This window comes from Drosophila albomicans, chromosome 3 (genome assembly GCF_009650485.2).
Source record: "Drosophila albomicans strain 15112-1751.03 chromosome 3, ASM965048v2, whole genome shotgun sequence".
In the NCBI taxonomy this organism is placed as follows: domain Eukaryota; kingdom Metazoa; phylum Arthropoda; class Insecta; order Diptera; family Drosophilidae; genus Drosophila; species Drosophila albomicans.
The window spans coordinates 40,023,272-40,036,657 of NC_047629.2; the positions used below are offsets into that span (position 1 = coordinate 40,023,272).

General features: G+C 34.6%; 1 protein-coding gene across 4 annotated transcripts in view; it reads right to left on the bottom strand.

Annotated features, from left to right (window-relative positions):
- LOC117569421 (spectrin beta chain, non-erythrocytic 1) overlaps positions 1-13,386 on the bottom strand; it is a 40,283-nt gene that overhangs the window by 15,541 nt on the left and 11,356 nt on the right. The window contains exons 1-3 of one of the 4 annotated variants that reach the window (XM_034250580.2): positions 3,733-3,899; positions 1,729-1,919; positions 1,477-1,644 (exon numbers count right to left, since the gene is read on the bottom strand). In XM_034250580.2, coding sequence (XP_034106471.1) covers positions 1,477-1,644; positions 1,729-1,919; positions 3,733-3,814 — 441 coding nt within the window. In that variant the 5' untranslated portion in view covers positions 3,815-3,899. Of the gene's footprint in view, positions 1-1,476; positions 1,645-1,728; positions 1,920-3,732; positions 3,900-13,386 lie in introns of those variants that run through there. The other 3 variants (XM_034250575.2, XM_034250578.2, XM_034250576.2) reach the window with 3 other exon arrangements.

The window sequence follows — 13,386 nt, forward strand, 5'->3', positions numbered from 1 at the left end:
TGTTTTTCTTAAAGTTTTAGGTAGTATTCTAAAAAAAAACTTTTGTTCACCAGGTTGAACTTTTTCTTAAGTTTTTATAAAAAGTGCTAAAAAAAAAAGTATTATGGATACAGGAAAATGTTCAATAAGTTGAATTATTTTTTACGTTTTTAGACAAAATTCTGAAAAAAACTAAGTGAATCTTCAACATGTTTAGCTATGTCCTTTTCTTAAACTTTTAGATGGGTGATAAAACTCTAAAACAACTTGAAGATGCGTTTTAGTTAAAAGAAAATATTTAATCCTATATTTCTTTTTACTTAAATTTTAGAGATGTGGTGGAATTTTAAAACCATCTTTATAATATGTCTTGGCTAAAGAAAATTTTGAACTCCTATAATTTCTCTATCGCTTTAAGTTCGTGGGAACTGAGTGCTTATAAATGCGGAATGCATTGTATACTAATGAAATATATACCAATATTATAACACATATACTGCCATTAACTTATCACACCCTCTTCAATCTCTAAGTAACGGGTATGCAAAGAATTAAAAGTTATTTGCTTCATTGACAAACGACGAGCTGTGTGCCAGATCCTTAACTGTTCAGTCAGCTGCTTCTTCAAGCTGAAAAACCAATTAAAATGCAATAAATGCCGATGTCACAGAAACCAAAAGACAAGCCCAAAAAAAAGTGAAATAAAACAAACACACAACAGCAACACGAAAAATCAACAACTTTCACTGCGTCAAACAAAAGTGGCAACGACAGGCAACAACTATAGACAATATATGTATGTATGAATGTGTGTGTGAGGTGTCGTTGTTGTAGTTGTAGTTGTTGCAATGGGTACAAATTACATGCATTTAATGTGCATTAAAAGCGCCATTGTTTCTAATTAGATTAAGCTTAAAGCAGCTAGCTAGAAGACTAGACCTCAAGCGAAACTATGTCGCACGCTAGCTTTAGTGAGAAGAGGAAAAAGATTGCAGATTGTTGTCTGACTGAATATCTGTCTGTCTGCTCTACGGATTCCATTTGCGACTCTCGCCTGCACAATTAAAATCAAATTCAGGCAAAGAAAGTGTGCGGAAATGTGCCAGCCAGCACGAAACGAAATAATACTTAAAAAAAATATAATAATAATAATAATCAGAAGTAAAAATATGCAACGCGTGCATTAGAAAGTATGCAAATATTTAGGAAATTTTTTGCGCCTGAGCAAAAAAGTAATTAAATAAATATGTATATACAGAAATGTACATTTATTTGCTATATTTTTTTTATGTATGTTGCGTTGCTGTTATGTGGCAGTTGCAGTCTTGCATCTAAAGTGTCGTGGCTAATGTGGCAAACAAAGCACGCAACGGCCACGCGCAGCTGCCTCACAAGACTTGCACTTTCTACAAATGCGTGGGCAACTCTTCAGCGCTCTCTCTCACACGCACACACTCTCTCTCTCTCTTTTTCGCTCTCTCTTGTTGTCAGACCTACCTTGGTGTGCAAGAATGCCAGACTCTTGTTGACATTTTCGATTTTATGTACACGCATGCGTCCGCTGTTCGGCTTGCCCAGTTTCTCCGATGATATGATCTCCAGCAGCTTGAGCAGCTTTATGCCATCGGCTAGATCTGTGAATAGGTCTTCGACCTCCATTTTGGCCTATCGGGGAAATACACATGTATAAATGAAATATCATTCAATGAAATCAATGCAAGTGTTTCACTCACTCACTCTCTCTCTTACCTTGATCAGAAACGAATTCATCCATTTTGTAAAGGTCTTCTTTTGGATGTGTAAACGCTCCTCCTGCAGCGTCTTGATGCGCTCATTCTCAAATTTGATAATGCCATCGCGCTGCGTCATGTTGTTCGTTGAGCCTCGGCTGGATGACGACGCCTGCAGCGTTGAATAGCCACCGGGCTCATATTGTGATGCTACAAAAAATACAAAAAACAAAAAAAAACATAAAAAATAAATAAAAAAAAAAAAGAAAATTTAAGAAAACAAGTCGAGAAAAAATGCTTGGGATTAGCTTGTTAGCACCAAAGCCATAAAAGTGCAAAAAAACGTTTAGTATTTGTTTTGATTTACCACACACACAATAGGTAGAACCGCCCCCAATCAATAGAGGGCGCTGCTACACGTAGAAAAAGATAGCAGATCGCTATATCGTTTCTAACAGTTCGACAAACAGCTCAGTGCATTGGCTCGATAACATTTTCTGTCGCATTGTTATTGCCTGCTTCTTTTTTTTGTTTTTGCGCCCACTTATCGCAAGTCAAAGTAATTAATGGGCATTAGCTATATATACATACACGCTATATGGTATTTGTACAGAGACATTACGGTTCATTGGTTGCCCTTGTGTACAGATAGAGGCCCTCAACATAATACGTGTAAATACCATTCTTATTTCCTTTTCAATGGATAGTTATCAGGGAAATGATAAAATTTTTCAAATAACTTAAAATTCCCGACTTTACAAATATTTTTTTTATAACTTTTATTACCCAAAAATGAGGAAGCTTTTTAGGGAAATATAACAATAAAAAAATTTGCATTTTCGTAAAATATTTTTCTAGAACTTTTACTACCTAATAATGGAGAAATTTTTTAAGAGATATAACAATCGAATTATAATAATATACAATTTGCATTTTTTCAATTAGTTAAATTACTTTTTTAAATATATTTTTTTTTGGGACTTTTTATATCTTGCGTGGTTGAGAGAACTTTCAATAAAGAATGACAATAGAATAAGATAATACGATCATAAGAAGAATATTAGCATATAACGCCTTACAAATAGTTGTCAAAGTTATTTATAAAGATGTCATTCAAAAATGACATCATTCATCATTTCGATTATAGATTATTCCAATACCCTGCTTAATCTAGCAATTGCAAACTTTGTTGTCTCCATAAGTAACTACAGCTAGTTTGACGAGCTAAAGCACGTTTCCGAAAAGCACTTTGAGCTTTTGTTTCTCGTCAAACGTAATGTCTATTTTGAAGCGTACGTAGTTTCAATACCTCTGACTATTAGTCAATGGCTTATTTTTGTGATATGATACGACCTAGCGGCTAGTAATATAGATTAAGACAAAAAAACTACATTCCAAGCTACCAAAATAAAAAAAAACATTTGGAGCTATGTCGTAATTCCGGCCGCTATTATCAGCAATAAATTTTTACCAAATGAGTTCTCACCATGCTCAGAAAAAATATTGATAAGACGGGTATGCTGAATTTAATTGATAGAAAACTTGTTGGTTGCTAAAAAAGTATACAAAAAAACTACCACTTTACTTATTTATTGCAAGTTGCAACTCAAATTTGTCGTAGATAAAAACAATCTTTGATCTAAGCAAACACTTGAGATAGGTCTAAAGTAAATAAGAAAAACCTTTTCACTTTTATAAAAGTAAACATAAGCTGTAGGACAACACTTTTACAGGGTATCAGCTGTGCCACACTTTAATTTATGCCAATAATGATTACTTTTTTATATCAACTTTGCGATCGTTCGGATTACGTAACTTTTAGGCAGTTAAAAAAAGCAGTTGTCAAGTTCTAGTGTCACACAAAATTACTCTTGAAATGTAGATATGTCAGATGATCCATTAACAACATTTTGAAAAGAATTCACAAGCTTATCACAAAGTAGATAAGGGCAGAGGTCGGTTGGTTATTGTGTAATTCGATTTTGGGTGGTGTGGTTTTGGGGGAAGTTCAAGTTTAACCTACCCAAAGACTGACGCTCATACGATATATATCGTCTATACTCATTGCGCGAGAAGTTTGAGCGTAAGATGCTGTTGTATTCCATTGTTAAATCTGGCTTACACACACACACGCTCACACACACCCGATTAACTGATAATTTCGTATGGTTTTTAGGGGAAAACCATTTAGTTCTTAAACTTAATTAATTTCGGATGTGTTAAACGGCGCACACTAAGATCGTATTTTTGTTTTTTTATTCCTTTTTTCTTTTCGGTTAATACGCTGAATCGAAGGCAGTTGCTCGCTCTGCCCGCGCCGTTTGGTCACTGGAGAGTTGCCTATATTTCTTTTTCAGGCGTAGCAAAAGCTTTTTTTCGGCGTTTTTCACCCCTTTTGATTTATCAGATAGCGGCACCGCGAGTCGTAAGCAATTGAAATGTTTGTTAGAGCTTCTAACAAAAATACAACAAAAACAACCAAAAAACGAAAGTGGCAAAAAAACGAATTCTTCGAAGTCTCTTCGGTCGGTTTCTGCGTATGGTGAATTCCTTCATTTTTTTATCGTTATCTGCCGCACTAAAGCTTAAAACGATAAGGCGAATACGAAAATTAAGCATAACACATGAATTGTAACTGTGCTGCTGCTGAAAAACCGCAGAGAAGCAAAGCAAACAAAATACAAGCAGCAGCGGAGGGAAGGGGGAAACACAGTTTAGTCAGGGACGCGTATATCGACTTATCTTATCGGCGCATACCTTGCACATATGTCGGCCTATAGATTATGCACGCAACAATGTGCAAATAACTGGCCGAGTTATATTTTTAGCCCCCAAAAATCCCAATTGCCATAAATTCAAGAGGATACAACACATTCGAGAATTCATTTGCCAAAAATGGACAAACTCATTGATCATGCCAATGACATCATGCAAATAAGAAATGAAGAGAAGCCCATAATTATTTAATGATCGTAAATCTTTGAGACGCCCCTTTTTATGGGAGTTTGCTCTGAGGTCATCTAGAAGACATTCATAGATGTTGGCTTGTGCAAACAAGCCGGGGAAAACAATATGTGTAAAGTGGGCATATAAAGTGAAAAATCAATTAAAAAGAGGTGAAAACCAAACAATGAAATCAGCAACAACAGCGTGACAATAAACTTTACCATATACACCGATAACAGGTGCGGTGCGCCGTAAACTTTGTTATCTCTGACGCTCAATTGTTGCTCTCGAACTTTACTCGCACTTACATACCAAACTCTCCACATTTGCTTGTTTAGTTGTATGTAGGCTAAGTGTGTGTAATAAGAGGCGGCACCCACATCCACATAGCATAAACTGAGGCATAACTTTAGGCTTTAGCACGAAAAGTCATTAAAGCAAAGTGCATAGCACATTTCATATATTATCCAAACGACACGATTACCCCCAGGAAGCAGATCAAGAGAAGACTAGTGGCGAAGACGTAAAGATACCCTGTTACTGCAGTTCATTGCGATCTTAAGGTAATAACAACTAGATTTATTTGTTTACAACACTAATTACGAACTATAATTTATATTGTTTACTTAAAGGTTTGATTCATTAATAGTTCTTAAAATTCTATTTTAATCAGTCTTTTAGTATACTAAGCAATCTAAGTTAACATAGATCACTTATTTATGAAGCAATAAGATTTTAGCACTTGAAATTCATTCAATCGTAATGCTTTTAAAATGTAATTAATGCGTAACCCAAATCAGAGAATCAATAATTTAAATACTTTGTTAAGAACTTTGTTGATCAATAGTTCTTTAAACAAATATAACTGTAATCTATATTTGTAAATGTTAACCAACATAAGTTTTAGCTCTTTATATTCATTACAATCCTAATGCTTTAATAAAATTGTTTAATTGACTCGTTGCCAATGTGCATCTGAGTCTATAAATTATATCGTTTTTTAAAAGACTTTCCTAATAAATAATTTCCCAAACAAATTTTCCTTTCAGCTGCAACTTAATATGCTACCAAGCTTTAATTTAACAATTTGAATACATAAAAGATTTTTGTTTTATAGTTTTCGTTTTATATTTATTTAATTCGCAAGGTAAGAAACAAATTTATTTGATCTATACTATATAATACAAAATTATTCACTTCACAATTTTCATGTTTAAAAAACTATTAAGCCATTCACATTATTAAATTTTAAATGTTCCTCAGCATAACTCTTACTTTTACATCAATCGAACAACTCCCTTCAAGCACTCGACCACTTTATAGGGTATATGGCAAACACCTCGCAGCTGCATCGTAACATGCTCCGACTATTTTTAGTGTCAAACGGTAATAGCAGCACAACGAAGAAGAAGTCGGGGCCATAAAACAGGAAAGTACAAACACACCGTCTCAACAACAGCAGCAACAACAACTGTGCTCAAGAGAGTGTGAGAGAGCACTGAGCGAGAGCATCCTGTTTACAGGCAACTAAAATAAACACGAGACACGACACTCTGCGCATGCGCACAAGGATTGAGCAGAGATTTGAAGGACTGAGAGCAGCTGGTTTTAGTTGTTGGCGAGAGGGGAAGAGAAGTGGAACATGCGGCGCACATGTGTCGACATATAGCCAGGAGGTGCTATTTAAATTTCTGTGTGTCTGTCTCGATATATTTATACATCGCCGCCCCCCAAAAACACACTGAAGATTGTTCAAGAGTAGAAGACGAACTTCTTTGTGTGTTTATACCAAAAAACACTCCCCGAAGAGATCGAGAAGAGTTTTTGGACTACCCGCTGATTAGGCGTGCAATAACCTCGAGAGATTTGCATAAATCAATAAACATAAGCCAATTTTCATCTTTCTTTCGTTTTTTCATATATGATTCTGTATGGTTTTTAATTTTTTGCTGAGCAGAAAAAAAAATGCAAAATCATTTCGAGTTGTGTCTAATCATTATCATTTCGGGCATTGGAATTTAATTATTGGGGCGATCGTCAAGAGATAACGCTGAAAAAATATTATGATAATTTCTAATTTCTCTCTTTCTCTCCTCCCAATCTTTGACTCTCATCGCGACTGAACTTGTAGAACTATCAAATAATGAGACCTGTAGCAAGGTTGTTTTTTGTGTTTTGCCTAAATTTGGGAATTGTTCATGTTGTTGTTTTGTGTTGTCTCTACTAAATTCATGCATAAAATTACCTCATCACTTGCCGAAAATTAAAATTCAGTTTTGACTTCAATGACAACAACAACAACTACAACAACAAAATGCGTCAGAGCCACTCTCAGTCAGTCAGTTAGTCAGTCAGACAATAACACAATGTTATACTCGTAAATTCTTTTGTTTGTGCCTCGCATGCTAAACAATTTCCAAAACAACAACAGAAAAAAAAAGAGAAAATCCCTCGTCCAAAATCCCATTGAAATAGAGGGCGAGATCAGAGCAAACACAGCACCCAGCCCAAAAAAAAACCAAAAAGTAAACCTTGTAGTAAACCTTGTATTTATTGGTAACGTTTTATCTTTTTGACAGCACCCTAACGGGAATTCTCTAGTATCTCTATTTATAAGTACAACTCTCGTGTAAATAACTTTGGGTGAAAATTTATAACTTTGGCAAAAGAAAAGCAGTTAATAAACAAAAAAAAAGGGAGTGTCAATTCTCTCTCATATAAAAAGATGCTGTTAATCGAGGTCATAAATTTCTGTGTTCAGCCTTGGGTTAGGTTAGTTTATACTCGTATTGGAGCTCAGTGATCCACACCACCTGCAGCTTGTCGACACAGTTTGATATCATGCAATCGCAGCTATTTATTGTGTAAACTTTGGAATGCAATAAACTGTTAGAAGCATGCATATTTATATTGGGTGTTGATCAGTTCAAGATGCAGCATAATATTTTAGTTTTAAATTTGATTTTGGTAACAGTTTCTTAGATTAATATGTTCAAAACTTGAATTTGAAATGAGTTCTAAAGAGATATTGTCTAGAATCGGACAATTTAGTATATTTTGACCTCTATGCTATATTTCGAATGCGGTCGATTTACCAAATATAGCCAATTTTATATTTTAGTAATACATATTTCTGTGTTTTTCACTTATTACTATAGGTAGCGGGCATATCATAGTCGAGTACACTCGACTGTAGCTTTTTTATTTGGTAGAACTCATTTTTAAGTAAAGTTTCCAATAAATTAATATAAGAAACTGTTAAATCAAACTTAAATTCAAGTTTCCAATAAATTAATATATGAAACTGTTACCAAAATAATTTTAAATTTAAGCCCCATAAATTTAACTTTGTTTCCATTTGAAATATATCTTTAAATCTGTCTTAAAAGAGCAATTTAATAGTAATAAATTCTCTTTACTCAAACCAAATCCGTATAAATTGAGCCACAGACACTTTCAATTGAATTATTTGCATAGCAAAGCAACATGCACATTTATTTGTTTAAACTAATCTGGTTGGCCATTATAATTACTTTTGTTTTTTATTATTAATTCCCAGGCTACACACACTCAGGCTGCCTTCAAGCGTCTATCATCTCTGTGTCAGCTGCAGTCAAATTCGTTGTTGAGGCACTTTAAAAATGATTACCAAACATTTTGGCTCATTATTGTCATGACTACAAAATGGCATTCGGTTGGTTGGGTGTTGTTGTCTTCTTGTCTTCATTTTTTATGGCGGCTTTTGCTTTATTACTATTATAGTTGTTGTTGAGCTGCTCCAAAAGTTATTTGCAAAAATTAGTCAATAGACAGCGTGTGTGTGCTTTGCTGCCCCTCGTCTTTCCTTCTTCCTTATTGCCATTACTTATGCTTTCGGGTTTCTTTTCTTATTATGAATTACTATTTTTTCCCCTCGTTTTTGTATTTTGGCTATTGTGTGTGGTTGTGTTTGGCATTTGTTACGCCCCCCTGGGGCGTTACACCCGCGTCGCGTCGCGTTGCCTCGTTGAAGACATGCGCACAAGACACCAACCAAGACAACAAACTCCAACATGACATCATCCATCGGCAGCAGCTGCGTTGCGATTGTATCTAAGTATCTAACAGATACATGGGCCAACGCCAGTGGCTGGAACTCATTCTTTGCGGTCGTGTTCTGCGCATGCGCGCAGCCCCAACCAGCTACCGTATTTATTTATTTATTTTTTCTCTGCGCTTGTTTTTTTTTCTCTCGTTTATTTGTATTTTTGCCTGCCTGTGACATGCGCTCATTTGGCATGCAAATGGAATTCGAGTGGGCGCCGCATCAACGAGTTTGACAGTGAAATTCTTGTTATTATTATTTTTTGGGCGCGCATTAAAACGGTATTTTTGTTTCTCAATAATCAATTACAGTTTACAGCTTACAAATCGAATTTGAATTCGAATTTGCTGGGAAAAGTGTTTGTTGTATGAAAATTTGTTTGGGTCAAGTGACAAGCTTGAGTGCGTTCTTTTTTTTGTGTTTTTTTGTTTGCCAAATGTCCAAGTGATGACATCATTAGATAGAGAGAAAGAGAATCAAAAAAAATTGCTCCACGCTTTTGGCTATTTATTTAGCTTGTGCCATTTAACAGCTGGAGGTCTTTGAAAGCATAAAAGAATACATGAATAAAGCACAAACAAAATTCTGCGGGTCCTCGGCATAAACAGAAAATTTCACTCAGCACACATTCTTTTGCCACAATAAAAATCAATTAAAAGTGAAATTTGCTATTCATATTTTTATGTTTGCGATTAATAAACTGATTTCCGAGTTTCTAAGGCGTCACTGACTTTAATCGATCTAATAAAAGCCTCGTCGACTGGATAGCCAACGGCTCTGATGAAGAGGCGCCAATATTCATTAATTATGTGCCAAAGAGTTTTGCAGCACGCGTTTTAATGTCTACATTTAATTGATGTGTAATTAAGATTCGTTATGCCGGATATATACCCATTAATCTGCACGCTTCTCTTGTAAGCGATCTGAGAAGAAGGTGTAAAAATCACTCGACAGGTTTTCATAACTGATTGATTTCCTCTAGAAAGGGGAAGTTCCACACAATTAGTACATGGCATATTAAAGTTAAATGATCTCAGTATGTAGAGCATTACAATTCGGTGTGCTTGCATTACAATATTTCAATAAAGTTCAGACTACTTTCCCCCTGCATAAAACGAAACAAACAATGGAAAGTTGCACACGCAAGCTTAAAGCTATAAATCCATCAATAAATAATGATATTTTGATTTATATATTTCTTTTACGTTTCGAACAGATAAGGCGAGTCGCATAACTTTATGATTCCATTTGTAACCAAACAGTCATCGAGTTATTGCTACATCAAATTTGGGTCGTCATTAAATTGTTAATGAGTCGTAAATACTTTAAAGCTCAGATACACACAAATTTACCGAGTTATCATAAGCGGCTATCGCCGCTACAAGTAAAACAATTAAAAGATTTCCACGCTGATTTGAACAAGTTGAAATTATAGTTATTAATTAAAAAAACTCCGACAACTTTGATAAGGGTAGAGGTTACAAAGCTTTGCTGGTAGACAAGTCAAACATTTAACGAAGTAGTAACCATAACGTATTATAAAGATTTCATTACAATCGAAGTAATTAAAACGAGTAGGAAATCCACAAAAAAAGCGAACACCGTATTATCGTCAAAATATACCAAATTAGTATACCGAAAAATACTAAAATATACCTCAAGCTATATTTTGTACTAAAATATACTACTACGTTTAAAGTATACCATAAAATATACCTTAATTATTTTTCAATATACTACTAACTCCAAAATATATTATAAATATGCTTAAGATATATGTTTGTATATCAATATACCAACTTCAAAATATACAATAAAAATAAACCAGATTTTTCAACCAAACCATATAAAATTATTCCAAGAATAACTGACAGAAATAAGGACATGATTATAACATATAAGAAAGGCAGATAAAAAATATATGTACTTGATAAGGACGAAGATAGATTTTTCATCCCATTAAATACATTACATAGTCACAAAGTTTCAATACCCCATGAGAAGCGGCTACAAAAAAGTAGCCCTAAGTTCGTAAATATTAATTTCATAGTTCATAGTTGAATGCCTACAAATATCCGAATCGCTCAAATTAGCACACTCGCTTAGGTAGGTAGAAATTCTTTTCTAGATTAGATATTCATTTCCAAGTTCTATTTAAGAAAGGAACTTGGAAGTCAACCCGTTTTCTGGGCCGTGTGACCATTTGAAGTTGCTGTCACACACATCTGTAATTAATAAGCATTGTCTCTCTCTCTAAGCTTGAACAACCCACAAGGCGCACAACACAAATATCATTTCCTTCTTAAACCGGCGTATGACTTAATCAAGCTCAAGTTCGATGCGAAGCGATGCGATCGTAATGAAATGATTTGCATATGCCGCCGCTCTCAACACGTGTGCGTCCAAATTGGGAAACTCAACAACAAGCGGCAAATGAGTCACATGCCGTATATACTATATACCGATATATACTGTGTGTTTGCTAATGACAAACGCTTTTTTTTCCGAAGCAAATCCAAAGCCAAAGGGGTAAATATTTACGCAACTACGATGAGTGATGTTTAACACCCCAAAAAAGAAACGCAAATAAACGCAATGGATATTTCCGTTTGCGTTTCGCAGGAAGTTGCCAAGCAAAAGAGCAAAGAAATAAAAGTGTTATCGAGAATAGAGTTGACTGCTATCGACTTGGCGGCCCTCGCAACGCTTTAGTTTTAATTAAAATGTACCAAAACACACACACAGAGAACTGAACAGAACAACAAGCAAGGCAATCGACGGCAATCGGAATGAAGATCGTCAGTGAACATTTCAATTCCATTTGACAGCTCATTTTGTAACCCAAGAGACCCAAAAATAAATATGAAATAGGCGCAGAGAGGCACAAAGATAGTCACATAGTCGCAGCTTGTATCTTGAAGATGCCTCGACGAATTCATGTGAGTAATTGTAAACATGTGATAGGGTAAAGCGCGTTTTCAATCGTCCATTGAATTTTTAATTGGCTAAGCCCTGAAAATGTCTCTCATCCCCGCCTCCTCCTCCTCTTCAATATTTATTCAAGTGTCGACTTGATCATAATAATATTATTTTCATATTTTTCGTTTATAGACAAGCATTTTAATTGCCTCGTTTATTTGTAAATACCATTAATGGAAATATATTTCAAGTTCTCTCTCTCTCTCTTCATTTTTGAATGGACCACCAGCCTTGGAGATTTGTTAACAACATGTGATAAGGCTTTAAACCAAAAGTTATGGATTTTAAATGAATTTCAAACGATTTCAATGTGTTTTTGATGAGACACGAACTGTGATATGGGTTTGTTATTACAACCAAACCCCAAAGAAGACAACAATAATTCACATTTCTACTGCCAATTGCATTTTGAAGTCGAAAGCACGTTGCGCAAACAGCACAATGTTCACAATTTATTCACAAAAACAAAGAGACAACAATAAAATAAAAAACCGTTTAAAATTACATGATAAAATTCATTTTTGATGACGTTATTGACAAAACAAAAAAACCACAAATATGAGTTGAATTTTTTTATAGTATTTTTTCAACCTTTTGCGGTTGTCTTTTTTTTTTGGTGCATAAATTACAAAAGTGTTTGTATACAGTAGCTTATGTTAAATATATATCTTGTAATAAAAGCAAATCTTGACTAGGTTCTACTCTAAACAAAATTATCTTTTGCACATTTATATTTCTGGGAGCTTCTTTTCATTATCTAAAGCTGCTTAGCCAATTCTTCGTAGTCTTCTATATCTTTCTTATACCCGTTAACCATAGCGTAAAAGGGTATTATAACTTTGTGCTGGCAGAAATTAAGTTTAATAGGCAGTAGTTGTTTTGACTGACAATGTTTAGTTCTTCAAAATATACCAGAATGTAGTACTTTATCAATATACCAAATAAAACCTTTGGTATATTTCAGCATTTATGGTATATTTTTAGTATATTCGTAAAGTTGTTTTGACTGACAATCTGGAATGTTTAGTGCTATATGGTATATTTTAAATGTAGTAGTATATTAATATACCAAATTAAGTCTTTGGTGTAATTTAAGTATTTCTGTGGGATATTTTTAGTATTTTTGTGGCCCAGTTTCAGTATGGTGTGGCATATATTTAGTATTTTGTAGTATATTTGTAGTATCTTGTAGTATATATTTAGTATTTTTGTGGCATATTTTTAGTACATTTGTAGCTATATCGTATCTCACAGTAGAGCACACTCGACTGCAGATTTTTAGTTTTTTTTTTAGCTTGACACTTTTCACGCCCCTTGCTGCGACTGGATGTCGCCTCAAGTGATTGGAGGCGTCTCCTCCGATGTTACCTCGTTGCCGGGTGGGCCGAAAAAAATAAAAACCAAAAATGCAAAACGTGTTTCACGTTTCGGCATATGCAAATTGTGTGACAGAGTCGAGTGGAGAACTGTCTCCGTCTCGATACCGTTGATAAAGAGATGCCGCAGCAGCGTCATAATAAAAATTCGTAAATAAATAAGCCAAACAAAAATAAAAAAAAACTCTAAAAATTAACTTCACGCTACAATGCTAAACAGACGCAACAGTTTTTTTGACAAAAAATAAAACCGGTAAAGAATCTCTCGAGAAGCAACCAAAATTTGTAGCTT